Source organism: Hypanus sabinus, chromosome 1, assembly GCF_030144855.1.
Source record: "Hypanus sabinus isolate sHypSab1 chromosome 1, sHypSab1.hap1, whole genome shotgun sequence".
NCBI lineage: Eukaryota > Metazoa > Chordata > Chondrichthyes > Myliobatiformes > Dasyatidae > Hypanus > Hypanus sabinus.
The window spans coordinates 27,794,497-27,818,628 of NC_082706.1; the positions used below are offsets into that span (position 1 = coordinate 27,794,497).

Below are 24,132 nucleotides of genomic sequence, written 5' to 3' on the forward strand. Positions count from 1 at the left end.
TATTCTTAGTTGGTGAGGCTGTAACGAAACCCAGATTCCCTCGGGATCAATAAAGTATGTCTGTCTGTCTGTCTGTCTGTCTGTCGGCAAGAAAGGAAAATCAGTCCTTTCTAGATCTAATTACATAATTAAAAATCTAATTAAACATGATTCGAGATCGAATAAAGGGAAAATGCCATGATATTAAATACCTGAACCGACTGGATCAGTGGGAGGTGCGGACTCTGTTGTGAAGAGAATTTTTGAACAAATATTAACAAATTCGTCTTCTTAAGATTTTCTTTCTCAACTGTTTATGGTTACGATGTTTACAAATCAGTTGAATATAACGTGGAAATTGTCCAAGGACACCTACCTGAACAAACAACAAAGACATCTTCCTTATGATCACAGTCATGCTGACCGAGTGGAGAGGAAGGACAACTGGACAGGAAAGATTCACTTCCTTTGCATTTCACTTCGTCCAACCAAAGATCGCCGACGTCCTGGATAATTTTATCCGGCACTCCAGTCAAAAGGGCAGAGCCACAGCCCAACTGCCTGCACGCCACATTGGCATCGGCCAGATCCCAGGAATCATCACATATCGTGCCCCAGATATTATTGAACTCTATCTCCAACCTTCCGGAGCAACTGGTGTTGCCGCCAGAGACGCGCAACGTTGGTTCTAATGCAGAAGAAAACACTGATGTTGCATTAATCATAACTTCGAAATGGAATTTAAAATGATATTGCAACTTGTAGATAAGATTACCTGCTGCATAAACAGTTTGAGATATATTGCGTGTTTCGCAAACCTTTACACTGGACCGGTCCGGTATTTTGGCCTCTGATGAGAAGAGAAAAATTTTGTCTATTTATTTTTAACAACGATGTTTAGAATACAAATCGCCAGATAATGTGTTCCATCTGTTACCTTTACATTCAACACCTGCATGTAAGTTATATTGACAGTCGTGTTTCCCCCAAGGTTTTGCATGACACTGCCAAAGAGTCGACTCGTACGAGAGACATTCTATTCCATCCAACCATATTGGATCAGATCCTTTTCCGTATTTCTGCGAGTAATAGTCAATAGATATCATGGTTCCGCAGTTCATTTGCTTGCAGATCACATTCGCATCTTTACTATCCAGTTCCTCGGAACAAACTGTTCCCCATCTCCCTTGGTACCGCACTTCCACTCTCCCTTCGCAGCTGTGTTTGCCTTCCACAAGGCGCATCTCTTTGTGTTCTGAGAACAAAGTAGTTAATGCAAACGTACTAATAATATTTTCTTACGGTAGAAAACTTAACTTGTTTGTATAAATAAAAAGACAAGAGATAGATATTTGCGATACCTCAAAACAACTGAAATCGCTAGAAAGTCTCAGAAGGGAGCGTAACATGTGGACAGGTAAGGAAATCAGGGAACAACAGACTACAGTGTGTTAGGAAAGAAGTTGAGAAGCAGGACCTGAAAGGTAGTAATCTCGGGATTACTGCCTGTGCCACGTGACATTGAGATATGAATACAATGAGTTGGAGGACAAATGCGTGGCTGAGGGATTGGAGCAGGGGGCAGGGATTGTGATTTCTGGATCATTGGGACCTCTTTTCGGACTCGTATGACCTGTAACAAACAGGACGGGTTGCCCATAATTTCAAGGAGGACCAATAACCTGGCGGGAAGGTTTGCTAAGGCTCTAGGGGAAAGTTCAAACTAGAAGTGCTAGGGTGAGGGGAACCAAAATGAAGAGACTGAGTAAGAGGAGGTTAGCTCAGGAATAGAGAAAGCTTGTAGACAGTGCAAGAGCGAGGATAGGCAGGTGATAGAGAAGGAACGCGCTCAGATCGAAGGTTTGAGATGCGTCTATTTTAACGCAAAGGGTGTTGTGAAAAATGCCGATGAGCTTAGAGCGTGGATCAGTACTTGGAGATATGATATGGTGTTAATTACAGAGACTTGGATGGCTCAAGGACAGTAATGGGTACTTCAAGCACCAGGTTTAGATGTTTCAGAAAGGACAGGGAGGGAGGCAAAAGAGGTGTGGGCGTGGCACTGTTGATCAGATCAGTGTCTCGGTTGCAGAAAAGATGGACACCCTGGAGGGATTGTCTATAGAGTCTCTGTGGGTAGAGGTTAGGAACGGGAAGTGTGAAATAACTTTAGTCGGTGTTTCTTATAGGCCGCCCAATAGTAACAGGAGCATCGAGGAGCAGATAGAGAAACAGATCCTGAAAAGGTGTAATAATAACAGAATTGTTGTGCTGGGAGATTTTAAGTTCCCAGAAATCGATCGGCATCTCCCTGGAGCAAGGGGTTTAAATAGATTGGAGTTCATTAGGTGTTTTCAGGAAAGTTTATTGACACAAGATGTAGAAATTCCTACAAGAGGAGAGGCTGTACTTGATTTGGTATTGGGAAATGTATCTGGTCAGGTGTCAGATCTCTCAGTGGAAGAGCATTTTAGAAATAGTGATCATAATTCTATCTCCTTTACAATAGCATTAGAGTGAGATAGGAACAGATAAGTTGGGAAAGAAAACTTTTAATTGGAGTTAGGAGAATTACGAGACTATCAAGGAGGAAATGGGTAGCCTAAATTGGAAACAGATATTCTCAGGGAAAAGAATGGAAGAAATGTGGCAAACATTCAGGGGATACTTGTGTCGAGATCTGCACAGGTACGTTCCAATGTGACAGGGAAGTTATGGTAGTGTACAGGAACCGTGGTGTACAAAGGTTATAATAAATCTAGACAAGAAGAAAAGAAAAGCTTACAAAAGTTTCAGAGAGCTAGGTAATGTTAGTGATCTAGAAGATCTCTAACATTACAAGCCAGTTCTCGATCCACAAAGCAATGTCCCGTTGGATCACATGCCTCCTAACATAAGGCTAATAGGAAGGATCTTAAGAAGGAAATTAGGAGAACCAGATGCGGCCATGAGAAGACCTTGATGGGCAGTATTATGGAAAATCCCAAAGCATTCTACCAGTATGTGAAGAGAAAGAGGATAAGACGTGAAAGAATAGGACCTATAAAGTGTGACAGCGGGGACGAATGTATGGAACCGGAAGATATAGCAGAGGTACTTAATGAATACTTTACTTCAGTTTTCACAATGCAAAAGGATCTTGATGATTTTAGTGATGACTTGCAGGAGACTGAAAAGCTTGAGCATCCTGATATTAAGAAAGACGATGTGCTGGAGCTTTTGGAAAGCTTCAAGTTTGATCATTCACCGGGACCGTACTTGATTTACCCCAGGCTTCTGTGCGAAGCGAGGGAGGATATTTCAGAGCCTCTGGCAGTTATCATTGTATCATCAATAAGGAGGGGAGAGGTTGCTGAGGATTGGGGACTCTGGATATTGTCCCTTTATACAGGAATGGGAGTAGGGATAGCCCAGGAATCTATAGGCCAGTCAGTCTTATTTCAGTATTTGGTAATCTGATGGAGAAGATCCTGAGAGGCAGGATTTATGAACATGCCGTTAGGCATAATATGATTCGGGATTGTCAAAAGCAGTTCGTGCCTTACGAGACTGGTTGAATTTTTTGAGGATTTGACTAAACACATTGATGAAGGTAGAGTCGTAGATGCAGTGTATATGGATTTAAGTAAGCCATTTAGTAAGGTACCTTAGTCAAGGCTTATTGACAAAGTAAGAAGGCTTGGAATCCAAGGCGACATTGTTTTGTGGATCTAGAACTAGCTTGCCCTCTGAAGAAAAACAATGGTTGTACACGGGTCATATACTGCATGGAGGACGGGGACCAAATGTTGTGCCTCAGGGATCTGCTCTGGGACCCCTACTCTTTGTAATCTTAATAAATGAACTGGATGAGTAAGTGCTGGGTTCGCTTAGTAAATTTGCAGATGACACAAATGTTGGAGTTGTTATGGGGATGTTATGGATATTATGGATGGCTTTGTGGAGGGCTGTCAGAGAATCCAATAGGACATTGATAGGACGCAAAGCAGGGCTGAGAATTGACAGATGGAGTTCAGTCCGGATAAGTGTGAGGTGCTTCATTTCGGTAGGTCAATATGATGGCGGAATATAGTATCAATGGTAAGACTCTCGGTAGTATGGAGGATCAGAGGTATTCTGGTGTCCGACTGCATAGGACACTCAAAACTGTTATGCAGCTCTGCGATTAAGAAGGCATACGGTGCATTGGCTTTCATCAATCGTGGGATTAAATTTAAGAGTCGCGAGGCAAGGCAACCTATGTAGGACACTAGTCCACGGAGTGCTGTGCACAATTCTGGTCGCATCACTACTGGAAGGACGTGGAAATCATAGAAAGGGTGCTGTGGAGATTTACAAGGAGGTTGCCTTGATTGGGGAGCATGCCTTATGAGAATAGGTTGACTGAACTCCGCCTTTTCTACTCGTAGCGACAGAGGATGAGAGGTGACCTGACAGAGGTACAGTGTATAAGATGATGAGAGGGATTGATCGTCTGGATCGTCAAATGCTTTTTTCCCAGGTCTGAAATGGCTACTTGCAGAGGGCATGTCTTTACGTTGCTTGGAAGTAGGTACAAAGGAGATATCAGGGGTAAGTTTTTTTTTTACGCAGGCTGGTGAGTGTTTAGAATGGGCTGCCAGCGGAAGTGGTGGAGAGGAAAGGACTGAATATTTTAAGAGACTCCTGTATGGTCACACAGAAATTAGAAAATTAGAGGGCTATGGGTAAAGCCTCGGCAGTTCTACGGTAGTGACATATTCGGCACAGCTTTGTGGGCCGAATTGTGCTGTAGCTAGTCCATGTTGCTAAAAAAAAAAGGTATAATCTAATTAATTACGGAGTTTGGAGGAACGGAAACGTGGGACTGGCAGTACACTTCTGCTGGTCTTCAGGCAAGTTCAGGCACTAAATCTGAGGATGTTTTGTTTGAAAATGGGGAAAAGGTTTTTGTTTATTTTTCCCCTGCTCAGGCATGATGGCGAGAATAAGCGTAGCTGCAAGAAATAAATAGTCGGAAATAAACGGTAAAGGTCCATGCAAAATGTCACAATCAGTGAAAACTTTCAGCCTTTGGAAAGAATTTCTCCTTCAGTGTCCATTCTGCTGACACCCCCCATTAGATTATAGGGCGCTTCCTGATGCAATTGATTGAGAAGCGACCTTGTTGTCTTCTCTATAACCTGTACTCAGTCTTTGCAGTTTACGCAAAGATTATCTTCCACTCTTTCGATTCTCACATATTGCATGTACTATTGGCGTCGTTAACAATTTGTCTCCTCTTCACAGCATGATCAGTCTGATCCACATCTGCGAGCAAATGTGCCGTTCTGGTCCCCTAATAATCAAAATGGCTGTTCCGCACCAACTTATTTTTTTATACCCAGTCGCCTCTTACTGCAACAGTATTGTCTGTGTATTAGTGGCGGACGCGTGGAATTCAGCGCCAGTGTCGGTGGTCGAGATAGGTACATGGACCTTAGAAAAATATAGTATATTTGGTAGGGAAATTGTTGGCAGTTTCTTGAGTAGTTTACATGGTCGGCGCAACAGTGTGGGCCGAAAGGCCTCTAAAGTGCTGTAGATTTCACGGACTGTTTGAACTGCTTCCGTCTGTTAGGCGCTTCAGATCCCTCCAGGCTAAGACTAATAGGCACTGGAGAAGATATTTTCCCTACTGCGGTCACTTTGCTGAACTGTTGACTGCCGGTTAACTGTCGGCTAACTATTACTTGGATTGCGCTACTTGTATGAATAATCTATATTTTCATTTATATTTATCATTATTATTGTTATGAGCAGAGAGTCTGCATCTGCCGGAAGTAAATTCCTTGTATGTGCACACGGTACTTGGCGATTAAAGTCTGATTCTGATTCTGAGATTTCTATGTTTCTATGTTTACGTTTCAATAACACTGATGTGTGCTATAAATCGTTTAACACGTCTCCAAAGTGAAGACTCCAATACCACATTGCAGAAAATCGGCATAGTGGAATTACGCTTACCGGAACACTCCAGTATTACATCTTCTTTATGGCTGCAGTCATGATGGCCCCACAGCGCCGAAGGACATTTCCAGAGATACGGTTCATTACCCGAACATCTCACTTCATCCAACCAAATTTCTCCAGTGCTTCGTCCACAGTTCGGAACTTTTATTTTCTCCAAAGCATAACCACAACTTAGTTGCCTACATACCACGTTAGCATTAACCAGATCCCAGGAGTCATCACAGACTGTTCCCCAGGATCCATTGTAATAAACCTCCAGTCTTCCAGCACATGCATCTTCACTTCCGAATAGCCTTAACTGCATGTGGTCTGTTGAACAAAAACATTCAAGGTTACTCATTGCATTACAAATTGAGCTCATCATCTCATTTTCATTTATGAAACTTCTTCTGATATTAAGGTTTGAAAATAATTGTGCAATCATTTCACAGCATGTTGGAAGTTGAAGTTGCTGAAGTATAACCTCAAAACCAAAAGACTGTAAGAATTTAGTAAGGCTGCAGCGCGGATTTGATCATTCGACTGCACTGGGCGCCCAGTCACTGGTTTATGTCTGAACCAGGTTATGGCACCTCACATTTACACCCTGCATAGAACGTTGGGCATTCAATGTCCCAGGTGGTGCTTCTCTTTCACCATTGTACCGCATGTAGTACCATAGATCAAACATGGTGGCAGGAATTTGCCACTTTACTCTGCCAGAGGAGGGTGGGGGGTGGCTGGCGGTATTTCTTCTAATCTGGCATTTTCACTGTCTAAAGCATGGTCGATATCAGAGTGGTTCCCTGTAATTTGAAGGATGTGTTCCTCTTCCAAAGCAGTGGAAAGTGCTTTGGACCATATCGCTGGGAGGAGAGAATATTACCACTGTACCTCCTGCCCAAGATCTACGGCTGACCAATCACAATATCAAGTATGGGGTGATCCAATTAGTCACATTCTGCCAGGAACTGATAAGGAACTGATGTTTATGGACTCATGTCTTACTCTGCATGATGTTTTCAGATATGCAGGAATTCAATCAGTCTACAACAGAACTACATCATTTTTAGATAGAGATGCATCATTGTTATCTGTATTTTCAGCGAAGTTAAGTGAGTGCTTCATTAATCGTGCAGATAGGGCTCCGGTGTAAAATCTACTGAATAATGAATAATAGATTTTGCCAATGAATATAATTCATATCAAACAGCAGATCAAAGACCATCGTGGAAATTTAGTGTTGGAAATTATCCGTAGTATAGACAAAAGCAAAAGCAGATCCTCATAATTCTTGAGAAAAACAAATTACAGGGAACTGATTGTTGCTTTTGATGAACAAACACATCGCTAGCTCTTTTGGCTGCCTCTTCCCTTGCTTTTTTTTTCCTTTCCCAGCGACGAGTGTACACAACTGCTGTGACTTTCCAGGGACGTTTGTGTCTTGCCAGCCATTTACATCCATACCTCATTAAGATGGAGTTTCAAATATTGTTTAAATTAACCTATATTTCAAATGCTGCAAGAAGCTGTTTTAAGTGTAAATATTAACTTCCATTCCTTGTGTTCAGACCAGAAAATGTCAAGATTTCACAATACATTTGATGATTTTGTTGTTGTTGTTTTCCCCAGTTAATAAAAACTTCTGTGTTCTTACTGCTACTACCGCCATCTCAAAATTTGACCGTTATCTAGTATCCAAATACTATATATAATTATTTGGGGTGAACATCAATAGCGTTTACATTTTCTGAGGTTAATTAGCAGTTTGTCTACTTGGTTCTCAATTGATTGCTTGCTTTTGCTATGGCATCGTAAGCAACTCTGTCATGGAGAAACCCAACCTCCAACATGGATTAAAAACAGTGCTACGAAAATGTGAAAATAAACCAGAAGGACCTCATCCCTTGTAGAAGGAGGATCTTTGCTAAAGCGACGGATTAAGTCTAACCTAACAGCTCCATTTCATCATATCATCATAATGAAGATGTGCTTTTTGGGTATGTATGAAAACGGTGGTAACACTTGGTATTCGAATTAGTTTTGATCTATTTTTTTTCTGAACGGGACATTCACTGACAGTTCAGCTTCTCCATCAGTACTCCATTTTGGAAATCACTGTAATATATCACCCAATTATCGTCGCACGACTGCAAAATCGCATTACAGTAAATATTTGAGTACAAAACGTATATCTGTGCAACATAAATACGAAATAATTGAACTCCGTGCAGTACTGTTAATAAACATCTGTCTGGATGAGCAAATTATATCATGACTTATTTCATTGTAAAGCAGTAGTGCACGCAAGCGCATACAAGAAAAATCTCTGAGAATTTCGCTCGACGTGAATCTAATGGCAATTATCGGATAAACACTGAAAATTCGGAGCGTCACAATTGACCCATGTTTTGATCCTCTAGACATAAGTCATTTACCGTGAAATAAGGCCAGACATCAGCCGCTTAACTTTTCTCTTTCGTTGCTCTTTTCTTGGCAAATTTTGCACCTGCAGCATCAGGCTGAAATATCCGAAGTTTTCTCGATAATCCGAAAACTGCATTCCCCATGAACGTCAAGGTGATCAAAATTCCGTCCTCCTTAACCCGGAAGAAATACCTGCCACTTCTGGTAATTTCTCAAAGAGCCGCTCTCTATTCTCTCTTACTCCATTCTCCGTTCCCCGTTCTCCATCCCCTCTGATACCTTCTCATTTGCCAGTCATCATCACCGACTGATGCCCGTCCTACTGTCATTGTTTCCACAGTCCACTACCACACACACACACACACACACACACACAAACACACACACACACACACACACACACACACACACACACACACACACACACACACACACACACACACACACACACACACACACACACACACTAGTGAGTATTGGAGAATATGTATTAGAGGAGTTGTCTACCCGATAAGAGAAATGCTCTGAGATATAATGTTTTTCTTTGATGAATATACAAATAGATGTACTCTCATCGCAGTCCATTCACTGTTGTTTGTCTGCAGTAAAGCAGACATCTGTTTACGAGGGTATAAACGCACATCTATTGACTGTGGTAAAGCGCACGCAATTAAAGACGGATAGTTTCACAGCCAAACTAATGTAGTTTCTGCGCGCTATGGTATCACTGCTGCGCTGCCACCTACTGATATTTTTTCCATAGATTGCGTTTTAAATGCTGTAACCAGCATCCCTTGAACAAAATGATATTTTCATTGTAAGCGAGTGTATGTTAAATACATAAAACAGAGCACACCAGATTCACTGAAAAACCTCATAATGAGAGTTCAGACTGAGAGTTTCCTATATAGATAGATAGATAGATAAATATATATATATATATATATATATATATATATATATATACACACATATGAAACTGCATTCTCGTAACTATACAGCCTGCAAAATGGGGTTTCACCCTTCCAAGTCTGTACTTGTCCTCTGATATCTATAAATGCTGTAGAGTATGTGGAGCGTGGTACTGGGAGGCGCTGTGTGTACGTGGCGTATGCGGTGCTGTGGTCGGGGTTCATTGTAGTATAAAATAGAAACACTTCAATTAGGAAATTTGCACCGATCTGGCTAGATACCGATCCGTATGCCTGAATGGTTCCGAATTTCTTGATGCATTATTAATGGCCACACCAGTTTACAAATTATTATTGGCACATTTTTGAAAATTTTCACCTGAACACCGGACACCAACGACCGTGACGTTAGCAGGAGACCTTTGCAACAAAGAAGTTTTGCAGTTTCGTAGATGCGTCTCATTTCCTTCACATCGACCTTCGATCACCAACATGGGCCTTGCAGTTTCTCTGTACCTTGAGGAGGTGTAGACGGATGTGGCGAAGCCGCAGCGCAGTTCTCTGCAGACAACATTTGCATCATTGAGGTTCCAAATTTTATCCTGCACTCTATGCCAGGTGCCATTATCATAAACTTCCAATCGGCCATCGCAGCGGCCTCCTCCATCGCTCAGTCTCAGAGACCACTTTTCAGCTACGATATCGAAGGAGTTAGATAAAACAGTTATTATCAATCGACAGTATTCAACATATTTTTTTCAGATTTTACATCGGAGTTTGTTTTATACACAAATTTCCCCACGTGTGACTTAGCTTGCTAGCAACATCAGTAAAGTTTGTCCGTCCATTTGAGCTATAAAAATGCTTTCTGCACTTCATCTCCGGAACTGGAAATATGCAGTATTCTGTTTTAACTTTGGACATATTGATAACTACTGAATGTGTTATGTATTCTGATCCCCCCTCAAAGCTACTTTGTTGGCACTGATCTGTTTCATAAATCTCTTTAGTTTGTTCCCGAACATTAAATACAAGCATCCCAGGAGCGCTTTTCTGCTTCTCTTTACGAGACGTGAGGGGGAGGAACTCGCACACACAAAACATAATAGGACTGTTTTTCTTTCCCTGTTGGAGTGAAGCAGACCAAGCTGGGAATTCATCGAGGTGTACAAAATGTTAAGAGCCTTATGTCGTGTGGATAGAGATAGACTTTTCCTGAAGGTCAAAGCGGCGATTACATACAGGATTAACCTTACGGCGAATCGAGGAAAGAAAAGGGAAGATATCAGAGCTGAGCTTTTCTTACGCAGAGAGTCGAGTAGTGTGCACGGAACGGCCTGCTACTACTGCAGATAGAGGGAGATACAGTAGGGACATTGATGATAGAAAAATAATGAATGATTGTGCAGTCGGGAAGGATTGGACTGATAGTACAGTAGGTTAATGTGGTCGGCAAAACATGATGCGCTGAAGGAATAGTGTTTTGCTGTGATATTCTATGTTCTAAGTAACAATGCCAGACTCTGCTCGTCCAGAGCGAATTGTAATCGGGTCCTTTATTTCTTAATGTCCTTTGTCAGCTCATTAATAAAATCTATATCCCAGGTAGTCTCTGCATAGATAATATATTCCTATATTTGTGTAATTTTACATTGTGCCAAAAACTACTAAACTAATAAATATATTGTCTTATACACAATTAGACTCCAACTTCAAATATCATTCACTCTATTCTGAAGCACTGTCTATTTCCAATAAATCTAAAATGGATTCATGGCCTGTGTTTGTAAAATTGAGCTGTACCAATCGTCTTAATCTTAAACAGACGTGATCACAACTAAAAAACAAAATCGTTAAATTATTTAAAACATCACCTTTGTGAAATTTTCTACGACCAATTAGTAGTTTCTTTCTGTCCGACATTCATTGTGACTCACCAGAGCAGATGAGACCAGCGTCATTCCAATGTGAACAGTTAACCTGACCCCAGGCTGAGACTGGACAATCAGTTAATCGGGTCTCGTTCCCCAGACAACGGTAGTCATCCTTCCACAATAGTCCTTTTCCTTCGCTAAAGGTAGCACCTCTAGGAGTTGCATTTACTGCTCCACACTGTAGATGTTCACAAACCACGGCAGCATCTTCCAGGCTAAAGTATTCATCACAAAGTGTCCCCCACTGGCCTCCGTGCAGGACTTCCACACGGCCAGAGCATCTGCTCTTCCCATTAACCAAGCGTGGTCCATTCTTCCCTGTTTTAGTAATAATTGAAGGCAGTTAATTACTCTCAATAAAAACAGATTAAATAATAAAATTGAGAAACTCGTTGATTTTTCAGCTTCCCCACATGGCTACCTGATAACGGTGTCTCTGCGGGAAAATTCATCGAAATGGAACGCACTAAAGGTGCTTACTATGCAGATACGTTCTTCACCTCGTTGAAACAGAAGATTTTGTCTCCAATACATTATGAGATCCTATCGTAAACATGAGAAAATCTATGGATGCTGGAAATCTAAGCAATACACGCAAAATGCTGGAGAAACCCAGCAGGCCAGGCAGCGTCAATGGAAAAGAGTACAGTCCACGTTTCGTGCACACTTCGGGCGGCGTCCCTTCATTGGGACTGGGAAAAAAAGATGACGATTTAGCGTAAGAAAGTGCGGGAAGGATAAACCACAATGTGATAGCAGCAATCAGTAGGGGGAAGCGGTGAAGTAAAGAGCTGGAAATTTGACTGCATACAAATCTGATTACAGAGGACAGAAGCAATGGAAGAAAGCAAAGCGGGAGGATCAGCTGAGAGAGCTGACAGGCAGGCAGGAGGATAAAGTGTGCGATCTTATTGGAAATGGCGAATGGTTAAGTGGAGGGCAGGACATTACCGGAAGTTCGAAAAATTTAACGTTCATGCCATCGTGTTAGGTTGGGGCTACCCAGACAGAACATGAGGGAATGCTCCTCCAACCAGAGTGTGGCTTCATTGCGGCAGCAGGAAGAGGCTCATGGCAGAATGGGAATGGGAAGCAGCATTGAAATGGCTGGCCACTGGGAGACCCCACTTTTTTTTTTGAAAAACGGAGTGTTCCTTCTCGCTGAAAAGGTCTCCTGATCTACGCCGGGTCTTACTGATAAACAGCAGGACACATCGGAAGCGCTGAATACAGTAGATGAAACCAGCATACTCACAGGTGAAGTGGCGCCTCACCGTGACTGACTGTTTGGGATCCTGAATGAGGTGTGGTAGATGTAGGGACAGGTGCTGCACATCTTCCGCTTACAAGGATAATTGCCAGGAGGGAGATCAGTGGGGAGGGAACAACGGGAAAGGGAACCTTTCAAGCCAGGCTGCCATATGGAACCATATCAATGTCCTTGCTGAAATCCAATGTACAACCTCACCTAACCTTATTTCCACTTTCTGTTAAATGTTTTTTTTTAAAACCTTACAAGTTCTGTTAAACACAATTCACAACACCATTCTGCCTTCTTATCAGATTCTGTTGATAACTAAATGGTAGATAATAGACAATAGACAACAGACAGTAGGTGCAGGATTAGGGCATTCGGCACTTCGAGCCAGCGCCGCCATTCACTATCATTATGGCTGATCATCCACAATCAACACCCCTTTCCTGCCTTCTCCTCATATCCTTGACTCCGCTTCCTTTCATAGCTCTATCTAACTCCTTCTTGAAAGCATCCAGAGAATAGGCCTCCACTGCCTTTTGAGGCAGAACATACCACAGATACAAAACTCACTGAGTGAAAATAATTTCCCTCAACTTCATTCTGAATGCCCTACCACCTTATTCTTAAACTGTAGCCTCTGGCTCTGTACTTCCCCCATATCGGGAACATGTTTCCTGCCTCTTGCGTGTCCAATCACTTAATAATCTTATATGTTACAATTAGATACCCTCCCATCCTTCTAAATTCCAGTGTATACAAGCCCAGTCGCCCCAGAGTCTCAACATATAACAGTCCCGACATCCCGGGAATTAACCTCGTGAACCTATGTTTCCCTCGCACATTAGCAGGAATATCCTTCCTCAAATTTGGAGACTAATACTGCACACAACACTCCAGAAGGACCTCTTTGCTCCTATACTCAATTCACCTTGTTCTGAAGGCCAACATGCCATTAGCTGTCCTCACTGCCTGCTGTACCTGCATGCCTACTTCCGTTCCTGATGAACGAGGACACCTAGATATCGTTGTACTTCCCCTTTTCCTAACTTGACACCATTCAGATAGTAATCTCCCTTCCTGTTCTTGACACTAAGGTGGATAACCTCACATTTATCCACATTAAACTGCATCTGCTAAGCATCTGCACACTCACCCAACCTGTCCAAGTCAATCTGCATTATCATAGCATCCACCTCACATTTCCACTGCCACCCAGCTTTGTGTCATCTGCAAATTTGCTAATGTTACTTTTAATCCCTTCATTTAAATCATTAATGTTTATTATAAATAGCTGCTGTCCCTGAACCAAGCATTGCGGTATCCCACTAGTCATTGCATGCCATTCTGAAAGGGACTCGTTAATGCCTACAATTTGTTTCCTATCTGCCAACCAATTTTCTACCCATGTCAGTATCCAACCCCCAATATCATGTGCTCTAATTTGGCCCACTAATCTCCCATGTGGGGCCTTATCAAAGGCCCTCTGAAAGTCCAGGTACTTTATGTCCATTGGCTCTCCCTCGTCCATTTTCATAGATATATCCTCAAAAACTTCCAGAAGATTAGTCAAGCATGATTTCCCCTTCGTAAACCCATGTTGACTCGGACCGATCCTGTTACTGCTATCCAAATGTACCGCTATTTCATCTTTTATAATTGACTCCAGCATCTTCCCCTCCACTGATGTCAGGATAACAGGTCCATAATTCCCTGTTTTCTCTCTCATTCCTATATTAAAAAGAGAGATAACTTTAGCCAAACTGCAATCCACAGGAACAGATACTGAATCTATAGAAAATTGGAAAATTATTACCAATACGTCCACGATTTCTGGAGCCACCTCTTGAAGTACTCTGGGATGCAGACGATCCGGCCGTTGGGATTTGTCAGCCTTTAGTCCATGAGTCTACCCAACACAATTTTCTACCTAATGTGAATTCCCTTCAATTCCTCCGTTACCCTAGGTTATCTAGCCAATGCAACATCTGGGTGATTATTTCTGTCTTCCCTTGTGAAGACAGTTCCAAAGTACATGTTCAATTTGCCTGCCATTTCCTCGTTCCCCATAATGAATTCACCCGTTTCTGTCTTCGAGGGCCCAACTTTGATCTTAACTATTTGTTTTTCCTCTTCACATACCTAAAGAAGTTTTGACTATCCTGCTTTCTATTCTTGATAGCTTACCTTCGTTCCTCATTTTTTCTCCCCGTATTGCGATTTTAGTTATCATCTGTTACTCTTTAAAAGTTTCCCAATCCCCTGGCTTCCAATTCATCTTTGTTATTTTATACTTCCCTTCCTTTATTTTAATATCGTACTTGATTTTCCTTGTCAGCCACGGTTGCCCCTCATTCCCCTAATAATCTTTCTTCCTCTTCAGAATGAATTGATCCTACACCTTCTGTATTGTTTCCAGAAATACCTGCCATTGTTGCCCCACTGTCATCCCTGCTAGGGTATCTTTCCAGTCAACTTTGGCCAGCTGTTCCTACATGGCTCCACAGTCCCCTTTGTTCAACTGTAATACATTCACTTCCGATTTTCCCTTCTCCTTCTCAAATGTAGAATAAAACTCATCATATTATGGTCACTACCTCGAGTTCCCTTATCAAATCCGATTTAGTACAGAACAATAAATCCAGAATTGCCTTCTTCCTGGTAGGTTCCAGTACAAGCTGCTCTAGAATCCATCTCGGAGGCACTCCACAAACTCCCTTCCATTGGCACCAATACCAACCCGATTTTCCCGTCTACCTGCATGCTGAAATCCCCCATTAACAACCGCAGCATTACCTTTGCGACATGCCAATTTTAACTCTTGTTTCAACTTGCATCCTATATCCAGGCTACAGTTTGATATATAACTCCAATGATGGTCTTTTTGCCCTGACAATTTCTCAATTCTGTCCATACTGACTCTACATCTCTGTTTCACCCTTCGCAAGGGACTGAATTTCATTCCATACTCACAGAGCAGCCCCAACCTCTTTGCCCACATGTCTGTCCTTTCGATAGAATGCCCACCCCTGAATATTTTCCCAGTCCTGGTCCTCTTACAGCCATGTCTCTGTTATTCCTACAAAATCATACTTGCCAAGTTCCAACTGATCCTCAAGCTCATCCACATTTTTCTTACACATCCTGTATTCACGTAGAATACTTTTAATCCATTACTCCCCTCAACTTTCACTTCGTGTCCTATTGCACTTTGCCATACTCTGTGATCCCTTCCTGAGCTTTTTGCTCGTTAATTCTGTTGTCTTTCTGTACTTTTCTTATTCTGTCTTTCCCTTTATCTTCATCCTTATATTTCCAGTTCGTCTCCCACACCCCCCCCCCCCCCACGGCCCCACTACTTAGTTTAAACACACCAGAGTAGCAGTGGCAAACCTGCCTGCCTGCCAGAATGCTGTTCTCTAGCCTGCAGATCCTGGCCATTAAAGTATCTTCCAGTAACTTCTCCAAGTCTGAACTTCCCCACCTCTACCTCTGAGGCTTAATGGCCTGTTCTATGAAAATAATTCCCAGATTTAAAGGCTTATTGTATGAAGAGTTTTTGATGATTCTGGGCCTGTGCTCACTCTAATTCTGAAGAATAAGCGTTGACCCAAATGCAACCGATATTGAACATTCTCGATAGAGTCGATGTAGAGAGGTGTGATAGTCAAAGACCAGAAGTCAATGCGTTAGCATAGAGGGTTGTCCTTTTAGAACGAAGATGAAAGAGAATTTATTTAGCTAGAGAGCGGGCTTCGTTGCTTCATCCTGCTGTGGAGTTCAACTCTTAGGGTATAATTAAGTTAGGGCTTGACAGATTCTTCACGGGTCAGAGCATGAAGGGATATGGGGAGAAAGCAGGGGATTAGGTTAGGGCTAAAAAGGAAAATTGTTCAGACATGATCAAATGAGAAAGCAGATTCGATGGACTGAATGGCCTATTTCTGTTCCTTTATCTACTAGTTTCGACTTATATTTTCGCAAAGGCGTTATTAATATTCCCCGGCCTGATCGTAATTTGCAGGGAATTCATAAGTCGTTTTGTGTTCCATTAATGACAATGTTGTTGGTTTCTCATTTTTTGCATCTATGCATGATCAATGCGGACATGTGTTCTGCTCGGTTCTACAGCGGGAAACTCCGATGGTAATGGTACACAGGGTTTCGACCTAACAGCATTCCTCACTAATGCAGTAGATTGATGCTTGGAAATGACGCGACCCAAACAAGGTCTTCAATTTTTGACACTTTTCTGAATAACCTATCTTTCTCGGTTCTTTTTCCAAGAAAGGTGTAACGTCTTCAATATTGTCCAAGCATCTAGATATTAACTATTAACTAGTAAATTATTTTTACTCGATTGTCGCAGTAGTGATGAAAGGCAACGGTTTGGTTGTTAAATGGCTTTTTCTCAAAAGAGTAACGCAAGTTTCTGGAGGAACTCTGCCGTCCAGCCAGCATCTATGGAAAAAGAGTAAACATGCGACGTTCCCGGTCATGAACCAACGTGTATTTTTGTGCGCATTCGCTTGATTCACTGAATCCGCGGATTATATCTTCTTTGGACTTCCGCGTTTAATCTGTTTCATATCTGTTGTCAACAATTTGTGAGAGTTTGGAATATTTAGTTTAATTTGAACTATTTTATTGTTTTCTTTCATTCTAATTTGAATTCAATAGTCGTGAGTTAATGTCAAATCAATACAAGACAGTTAGGCCCCACTTGGAGTATTGTGTTCAGTTCAGGTCACATAATTGAACATAGCACATAGAAGGCCTACAGCACAATCCAGCCTCTTCACCTCACTTAGCTGTGCCGAGCATGTCCTTACTTTAAAAATTGTCCACAGTAACCATCGCCCTCTATTTTTCTAATCTCCATATACCTACCCAGGAGTCTCTTAAAAGACCCTATTGTATCCGCCTCCACCACTGTCGCCGTCAGCCCAATCCATGCACTCACCACTTTCTGCGTAAAATGCTGAGAACTGACATCTCTGTACCAACCTCAAAGCACCTCAACACTGTCCCCTCTCGTGTTAGCCATTTCAGCCCCGGGAAAAAGCCTCTGACTATCCACACGATCAATGCCTCTCATCATTGTATACACGCTATATTTTGCAGGGAGTATGTGGCTGCAATAGAGAGAGGGCAGAGGAGATTTGCAAGGATGCTGCCTTGATTGGAGAACATGTCTTATGAGAATAGGTTGAATGAACTTATCGATTTCTCATTGGAGCGACCGAGGATAAGAGGTGACCTGACAGAGGTGTATAAGACGATGAAAGGCATTGATCGTGTGGATAGCCAGGCTTTTTCTCCCAGGGCTGAAATGGGTAGCACGAAGTGGCATGGATTTAAGGTGCTTGGAAGTGGTCCTAGAGGATATCAGAGGGAGTATTTTCACACAGAGCGCGCCGGATGAAGTGGAATGCACTATGGGGATACAAAAAAAGTCTTTTAAGAGATTCTCAAATGGATCCATAGAGGTCAGAAAAACAGAGGGCTATGCGTTAAGAGCACTTTAGGCAGATTATAGAATCGGTATACATGGTCGGTATAACATTGCAGGTCGAAGGGTATTCAATTGCTGTAGATTTTTATGTTTATCTGCTGTTACGATATGCCTTCTGATTTCACTTGAATGATGTTTTCTGAAAATATCGCCATTTGCTTCCCGTTCAATTTCAGAGTGCTGCCTGAACAACCTATTTTTCGTACTGGGGTGTTGTCTCAGGACCCAAATGCAGGACGCAGACACTGCAGTTCTAGGAACAGGGCAGGACGTGGGACTCGGAAGAAGGAGCCTGGGGTGGGCTCCGAGCCCGAGACAGGACAAGGACCTAGAACCTGCGTCTTGCCTCGGGCTCGGACACACAAACCCAGGCGAAGACGTGACGAGGCTTGGCTAGAGACCTGGGGTCTTGAGGCTTGACTTGAGGCTTGAGGCTGGGTTCAAGGCTTGGCTTGAGCTTGGAGGCAGACTAGGACTGTACATAAACATAGAGACAGAACTTCTCCTTCGACAAGCCAGGACCCATCTTTAACAAGACAATAACATGAGACTGGAGAGGACATAGACATAGAGCCGGGACTTCTCCTTCGACAAGCCTGGACTGAACTTTCACTCCACACAAATGCAGGGCATGACCGTCCGTCGGGTAACGGCAGAACGGCCTGACTTATCAAACGGAGGTGAGGACAAAGCAAGACAGATTTCCCCCGCAGGGCAACAGCAGAGTGGCCTGACTTATCCCAAAGGGCGAGGACAGGAAGACACAAACACCGAAGTACGACAGGCAGTTCCATCTCTGCATCGGGTCTGCTCCGAGTAGCAGTTACGGCCAGCAATCTTGGCTGGCTACGGAAATAACCGGATCGCTACCTAGCTAGGAGTGGCCCAGCTACCCCGGGAAACGGCCGAATCCATACCGCAATGACAGCACGGTCTACTGACAGCAAGACTCCAAGAAGCAAGGGTTCTCCAACGCAGCCTAAAGATGGCAAGTGGCCATACCAGCCTTTCGCCAGCCATTTGCTCCATAAGAATCTAGCCAGGGATGATTGACAAGACGACTCCCCAACTACACACAATCCGAGGACCACTTATATTCCCAGCCAATGAGATGAGCAACCGGTGTTTATGGTTTAGTCCAACCAAAACAAGGGACAGCCAGATCACCTGGAGCCCGGAGCCCGCGGACCCAGGACTGGACCACGACACTACTTCCTTACAAACCTATAAAATAACAACATACTTTTGAGTACTTATCTTCATTTATTTTATTTGCATTCCTTTCTAAACGTTATACCGCCTGTAGTATGTTCTACCGTCTCGTTCGTCCTTAAGATCCGCTGGTCAATTTCCCTCTTCCGTGGTCCAATATTCCTTTTGTGCGTAGTAACATAGCTAAGTAAACCGGTGAATAATGCCCAAGTACTTTGTTAATATGCTAACTCATTGCTCAATACCATCGTAACTTACCAAACTATTAGTCAAGTTTTGATAGGAGATTCTTTTCTTCATCGCTTCGAAAGTTTCCAATTACAGGTATTCTAAATTTCCTCCTTCAGAACCCTACATTGAACTCAGTCATTATGTTGCTTTCTGGTAAATATTCAATTATCTCCCCCCCCACTTTATTGTCGGTCAATTTTACATCAAAATAATATCGAATGATACTGCACCAATGCAATTTATGAAACATTATTTGGACGAGTTATTGATAAGTGAACTCTGTCTTCAAAATACAATCAGGGTTTAATATTGATTTATTTTTTTCTGTAACTCGACACTCAACAGAACAGGTCAGACTGACATCATTTTTGTTGTTGCAATGATGATGAGTCTTTAAATAATATGGACAGTCGCATAGGCTCGACTCATTACCTTGACATGCAAGGGTTTTGTTCCATACAGGGTCTTCTCCCTCTCCAAAATAAGATCCCCTCAGCACAGAAACCAAATATTTCCTGTTCAGGGACCTGTTCCTGTGTGTGTCAAATCACATAAATGTATCTGGCTCTGTTGTTTTACACAGGCTGAAAGTGCATTATGCACAACTTTGTCTGTGTAAAGCCATTATCTCCCGGCCCTTTTAGCCGGCAGAATTCGACTATCGGCATGCAATCTATTTGTAGAATACTCATCCTTGGAGAAATACTGTGACATAATGCCCTGTACTGCAATGTTATTATCCTCAATACCGTAAGCTCTCAGTCATCTTTTGTTAATATCATCGAATCTTGTCGAAAGTTTATTTTAATTAAAGCTGTCTAGTTCTGGGAGCCTGTAACTGATTATTCCCAACCCTTATTTGCATTCTTTTCAGTTTGAGAAAAGTTGCCCCATGTTCATATTTTCATATCAAAGCAATATCGAACGATACTGTATTGAGACAATGAATTCCTGAAGAGGAAGAATTATTGATAACTGATTTCTGCCTTCAAATTGCAAGCAAAGCTTAATATTGATTAGTTCAGTAACCGGTTACTCACCAGAACATTTCAGACTGACATCCTTCTTGTGGTTGCAACGATCATTCCTTGAAGAATATGGGCAGTCGCAGAGGCTCGACTCATTACCTTTACATTCAAGGACATTACTCCAAACGGACCCGGTTCCCTCTCCAAAATAAGCTCCCCCCATCACAGAAACAGCGACTCCGCATTGAAGGTGATTGCACACCACGTTGGCATTATTCATATTCCAGTGCAGGTCACACACCGTTCCCCAGGATTCACCAAACTGCAACTCTAGTCTTCCCGAACAGTCGTCATTTCCGGACACCAATCTTGCAGTTCTGTGACCTGATAAAGATGTGAACAGAAAACATGGGAAAGAAAATTATAACAATGTACAGTCAAATCATATTAAGTTCAGCATATATCAAGGTCCGAAATCGTTGGGTTACTATCTGTTCTCCGAGGGATATCCTGGCGTCCACCAACAGAATGCACCGTATTTATTCATTTCTGGTGAATTAATTTTTACTGAACATTTTGCACATCCATGTTGGTAGTTAATTTTATGTGCGAACAAAACAGCCGGTAATAATAATGGATCAGAAATATTCTAAAGTCAGAAACAAACCATCTTTAGATCGCCAGGTGCATACTCTATGTTCGTTATTTGGTCCACGTAATCCAAATTCCATAAATAGAGCGTTTTTTCTGTTTACATATAACCATGTAACAACTACAGCACGGAAACAGAACATTTCGGCCCTTCTAGTCCGTGCTGAACGCTTACTCTCACCTAGTCCCACTGACCCGCACTCAGCCCATAACCATCCATTCATTTCCTGTCCATATACATATCCAGTTTTACTTTAAATGACAATACCGAACCTGCCTCTACCACTACCGCTTCTACTGGAAGCTGGTTGCTCGTAACTACCACTTTCAGTAAAGAAATTCCACCTAGTGTTACCCCTAAACTTTTGCCCCCAAATCTCAACTCATGTCCTCTTGTTTGTATCTCCCCTACTCTCATTTGAAAAAGCCTACCCACGTCAACTCTAACCATCCAAAACATAATTTTAAATATTCTATCAAGTCCCCCCTCAAACTTCTACACTTCAAAAAATAAAGGCTTAACTTGTTCAACCTTTCCCTGTAACATAGGTGCTGAAACCAAAATAACGTTCTAGTAAATCTTCTCTGTACTCTCTCTATTTTGTTGACATCTTTCCTGTAATTCGGTGACCAGAACTGTACACAATACTCCAAATTCGGCCTTACCAATGTCTACATTGTTAACATAACATCAAAACTCCTATACTCAATGCTCTGATTTATAAAGGCCAGCATACTTAAAGCTTTCTTCACCACCCTGTCCACATGGCTGCCACTTTCAGGGAACTAGGCACCATTATTCTTAGATCACTCTGTTCTACTGCATTCTTCAATGCCCTACCATTTACCATGCATTTGCGACTTTTGTGTGTGTGTGTGTCATATTGGTTGTCATGGGCGATTATTGTCTCCTTTCTTTTGGTAGGGGTGTGGGAGGGAGAACTGTTTCCGAGCTGTATCAGACTACTAATCAACAGCTGGAAATTCTGGAACCGGGAACATTTTGGCAGCATGAGCATCATCTGTCAGGGAAGAGAAATTCTCGGCATTAAGAGAAAGAACATTAAAAACTGAAAACATGAAGGACAAAATAATTCAAAAGACCGGAGAGGGAACATTTACCGAGGTACTTGTATAGAAAGTGTTTGGTGGGCGATATGAGAGGACTGATTCGGTGACATATTGCGCTATTAATGAACTGTTGCAAATGCTGGATGCAGGAACATATAAAAATAAACTATAGTGGAACGGAGCGTGACAATCATGATCTGTGGGGAAAGGAATTTCTCGACGTTTCTGGTCCGTATCTGTGCAGTCCTGACGACATCATTTTCTCTCACACCACAAATGTTACTCGACTCTTTCGAATAGTTGAGCTGAGACCGGACTGCATATGCACTTCTTGATAGTACTTAATTAACATCACAGTAGAAGTACGATAACAGAAAATGCAATTCCAACATGACGGGAATAACCCCGACATAAATTGGATTTAGTTCGACATCACAAGGGAAGAATGGTCCGCCCCGCTTATTTGCTATCGGAGTCATCCCGGACGACATCAAACTGGCGGGACCACAGATACAAAAACCTGATACTTACCTTCGCAAATAACGCTGACATCGTATGAATGTGTGTAACTACCGTCAAACCATTCATCGATTGTACACTCATGCAGAGTGGCCTCTCTCCCGCTGCACTTGACTTTGGAATTTAAAACTAGTCCGGATCCTTGCCCAAAGTGAGCATTGCCCAGGGTTTTCTCCGCGGCGCCGCAGCCCAGCTCCCGACACGCCACAGACGAGGCTTGCTCGTTCCAATTAGTAGTCCGCCAATAATTCAATACGGTCCACCAATTTCCCTTGTAGAGAATTTCTACTCTCCCGGCGCATCGACTGCCACCATTCACCAATCTTAACTTTGAGCTTTCTGAAAAATAACAGAAAATAAAATATCATAAGGCCGCGACGAGTTAAGACTCCTCAAACATTAAAATTATTCATGAACAACGGGATGATCAGCAGGGTGATGAGGCTGTAGCAAACCTGGAATAAGCTGCTTAATATAACAAAAGTAATCAAAGGGCTAGTTAACGTCTGGAGAACAGAGAGTCAGCCGGTCATTCTACGGGAAGAAATGGGTGTCTCCGAGTTAAACAAAATGATCTGCTTCAATGTTCCCTCTAACTTATGTTATAGTTTGCGGACCTAGTATGCTCTAATCAGAGAAGTTTTAAACACCTTTAAAACTGTACACCATTTAAAATATTTAAATGTAAATAAAAAAAAACAGCTCCGCGGCAACAAAGTCAAAGTGCGCGGCCGCGCAGTCACAGAACTCATAGGGAACATTGACTCCTTTTTACTCTTCGGAGAGCTGCTGATGAACTGTTCTTTCCGTGCCTGCACTATAGTTAGTCCTCATCAATCGGGTAATCGAACTCAAACATTAATGAAGATGTCGCAATTTCATGGAGAAATAGTCGAACTGAGCATCCACGTGTCGTCAGCTCAGTACTAAATAGATGGACTGAAAAATGGGAGTTTTTTTTCAGGAATTAATAAATTCAGCGGAAGCTCTTTCTCCGCTGACTGCCCTGTGTGAAGTTTCTTGCTTGTCCTCATTCACACTCCGTAACAATAAGTTTCAACAACCCAGACCATCACGCAGTGAAAATTAAGCGAGGTTACCTGACTGTTCGGTCTGACAATCCACTGGACGGCCTGAAATGAGAAATGTACAATTAGATTTCTCTTTGGAGGTACAGGTGTGGTACGTTTATGGATTATAAAGTCATGGTATGCGGGACGTGAAATTAATATGTGATCAATGGTAAAAACACCCGCATCTCCAACCTTCCTCCCACCCCCACATCAGCATCCCCCCCCCCCACGCTAGGTCCCGCCCTCCGAGCTCTTTGTTCCACTGCATTGTTTGACTTTGTGTCTCTGAAGCCGCCGCTGTGATTCTCACAATAACTTTTAATTCAAAAGCAAAACAACATGATATTTTCCATTTGGCAGACTCATTCATGCAATCACACCACTCACTGCCGCTCATGTATTTCCAGATATTACAA

At 42.4% G+C, this 24,132-nt stretch overlaps 1 protein-coding gene and 1 long non-coding RNA gene across 2 annotated transcripts; both read right to left on the minus strand.

The window, feature by feature from the left end:
• Positions 1-361: 361 nt before the first annotated feature.
• On the minus strand, positions 362-1,070 carry LOC132392242 (uncharacterized). Its single transcript, XR_009511459.1, has 3 exons — positions 917-1,070; positions 755-829; positions 362-667 (listed from the first exon to the last, which is right to left on the minus strand). It is a non-coding gene; the product is annotated as an uncharacterized LOC132392242 (long non-coding RNA).
• Positions 1,071-1,094: 24 nt separating this feature from the next.
• Positions 1,095-22,836, minus strand: LOC132397258 (scavenger receptor cysteine-rich type 1 protein M130-like; the record flags this gene model as incomplete). The annotated part of the gene is made up of 6 exons (XM_059975793.1): positions 22,656-22,836; positions 20,475-20,786; positions 11,225-11,539; positions 9,667-9,981; positions 5,965-6,279; positions 1,095-1,234 (listed from the first exon to the last, which is right to left on the minus strand). Coding segments are annotated over exons 2-6 (1,293 nt in total), but the record flags the coding sequence as incomplete, so codon positions are not given.
• Positions 22,837-24,132: the final 1,296 nt, after the last annotated feature.